Source organism: Notothenia coriiceps, unplaced genomic scaffold (assembly GCF_000735185.1).
Source record: "Notothenia coriiceps isolate Sejong01 unplaced genomic scaffold, NC01 NC01_scaffold00031497, whole genome shotgun sequence".
Classification (NCBI taxonomy): Eukaryota; Metazoa; Chordata; class Actinopteri; order Perciformes; family Nototheniidae; genus Notothenia; species Notothenia coriiceps.
In genome coordinates, this window is record NW_011364198.1 from 15,734 (window position 1) to 17,912 (window position 2,179).

The window sequence follows — 2,179 nt, forward strand, 5'->3', positions numbered from 1 at the left end:
CCAAAAAGTAAGCGGAAAGAGCTATTGTTTTAATACTTAAGTTGGAAAATCTTTACTTTTAGTGATCGATTAAGACGTAAGACTCTTACAGTAAAAAAGTTGGATGTAGAAAAGTCAGAATCAATATAGAATTTTTTTATTTTAAAGCAAATTCAGATTGAACATAGTTAAAAAAAATGTAAATGATTGTGTCCGTCCAAAAAAAAACATTACTTACAGTATAGTGAAAACGACCCTTGAATGATGGGATACTAGACTAAAAGCTTGTTACGCTCTGAAAACTGAAAACTGAAACCTAGGCTTAGGCCATAAATATGAAGATGGATTATCAGTAATAATTTCAAAGTGACAGACACATTGGATTAACCTATGGATTAACCTTCAGCAGCGTTTTTATCGTTTTAATGCCATTGAACACAACTTTTGATCAGAACAACAGCAAAGGTAAGACATATTGCCATTTTGGCTACCTAAAGCTACGTTGTGTGGTGTCTTGATTTGCTTTTGCTGCGGTGAGTTTTGATCGCACAGTGATGATACTTATACCTATAGAATCTGTGGAATCTCAGCTTTAATCTGATATCTTGTTTGTGCAGATCCGATAAATTCAGAGGCTTGGTTTTAGAGTTGTGTTTTGTTTCGGTAAAAATGGTTCATATCGTCAGTTAGCAGAGTTTCTTCCCGTTAAGTGGGCATGACACATTATTAGGTTGTTAAATGTTAAGAAGCCAAAAAGCAGACTACGATCCCCTTAAGATGGAGATATATGATAACTTTTTATAGAATTTCTGATTATTCAGCTTGTGTGTTTCGTAGTGATTACCTGAATATCCAAGTCTGTCCTGCTGAGATGTTGACCAGGAAGCCCCACTAGTTTCAACACGCATTACGCTGGCGTAACCTGGTAATGACACGCTTATTAGATCAGTTTTCATTCACATAAGCATTGTTGGAGGAAGAGTTTAAAAGCTTTTACTTAAGTTATAGTACTAATATTACACAGTATAAATTCATTCTTACATTTAAAATGTTAAATTATAAGTACAAAAAGCTAAATCTACTCAAAGTATTACAAGACATTTTTTTTTCAAAAGCAAGATTAAAACTCGATAATCATTCAAAAATAAACAAGACAATTATTTTATTGTTAAAGATGGAAAATCATTTCCTGTCTGTTTATAATATATAATGTTATGATGTTTAAATAAAACATCAAAACAATATATTGTAAACAACAATCTAAATGTCTAAAGTAACTAGAGCTGTTAGTAGTCGAGTACAAATTTCAATATTTCTTTTGAATTGCAGCGACGTAAAAGTCCATAAGTAAAGGAAATACTCAAATAAAGTACAATTACCTCACATTTGTACTCATATGCAAGTTAACTGCATTCCACCACTGGACACATTCACTTGAGGGGACTTTTCAGCGGTATGGGAATATAATACATTTACTCCAGTATTTAAATAGAATTTTGAGGTAATTACTTTGCTATTTTATACTTTACAGGTTCAGAATATGAGCTAATACTAAATATACATGAAGTACTAAGTCACAATTTACATATGATTATAATGAAGTTATCCAACAATCATAATCCAGTTCTTTATAACTCTATAAGTAAATATCTAGAACCACTTCCTTTGCATAGTAAGTACAATATACGAAGTACAAATGAAACAATTATAAAAGACAGGTGCAGTCGAGGTCTGTGTTACTATATTACACTTTTTGAATGAAGTTGTACAGAAAAGTATATATTAGCACTCACCCATTTTGCTTGTTATCTCTTCTGATGGTTTCCTTGAAATTGGAAAGTGAGTGAAGAACACTGAGCTCCCTCTGAGCTTTTATTCAAGCTCACAGAAAGTGAAAGCAAAGCAGCCAATCACACGAGAGCAGCTGATTTACAAGAAACAGTCCACAGTGACTGTAACAAGGGCAGGGAAAGACATAGTGCTGCCCATTATGTAGTTGATTGGAGCATGCTGTGAACCAGGTATACAGGAAATGTAATTTTCAGAAAGCATGCTGCATGAATCATACATATTCCAAGAGGAAAGTCCCAATAATTTGAGGAATTTAGAGAATTGCAAGTTCAATATTTACTCCTTGCTGTGTCTCACCTAGAGATACTGCAGGTCCTTCCTTCCTGCAGTGGTCATACTTTAATGAGCA

At 33.4% G+C, this 2,179-nt stretch overlaps 1 protein-coding gene across 1 annotated transcript in view; it reads right to left on the reverse strand.

Moving 5' to 3' along the window:
- The window catches only part of LOC104960072 (lysozyme g-like), a 3,122-nt gene extending 1,286 nt beyond the window's left edge, over window positions 1-1,836 (reverse strand). Inside the window, exons 1-2 of the mRNA XM_010788024.1 lie at window positions 1,773-1,836; window positions 824-901 (exon numbers count right to left, since the gene is read on the reverse strand). Of these exons, the coding sequence (XP_010786326.1) occupies window positions 824-901; window positions 1,773-1,776 (82 nt within the window). The 5' untranslated portion in view covers window positions 1,777-1,836. The remainder of the gene's footprint in view (window positions 1-823; window positions 902-1,772) is intronic.
- Between the last annotated feature and the right edge of the window lie 343 nt (window positions 1,837-2,179).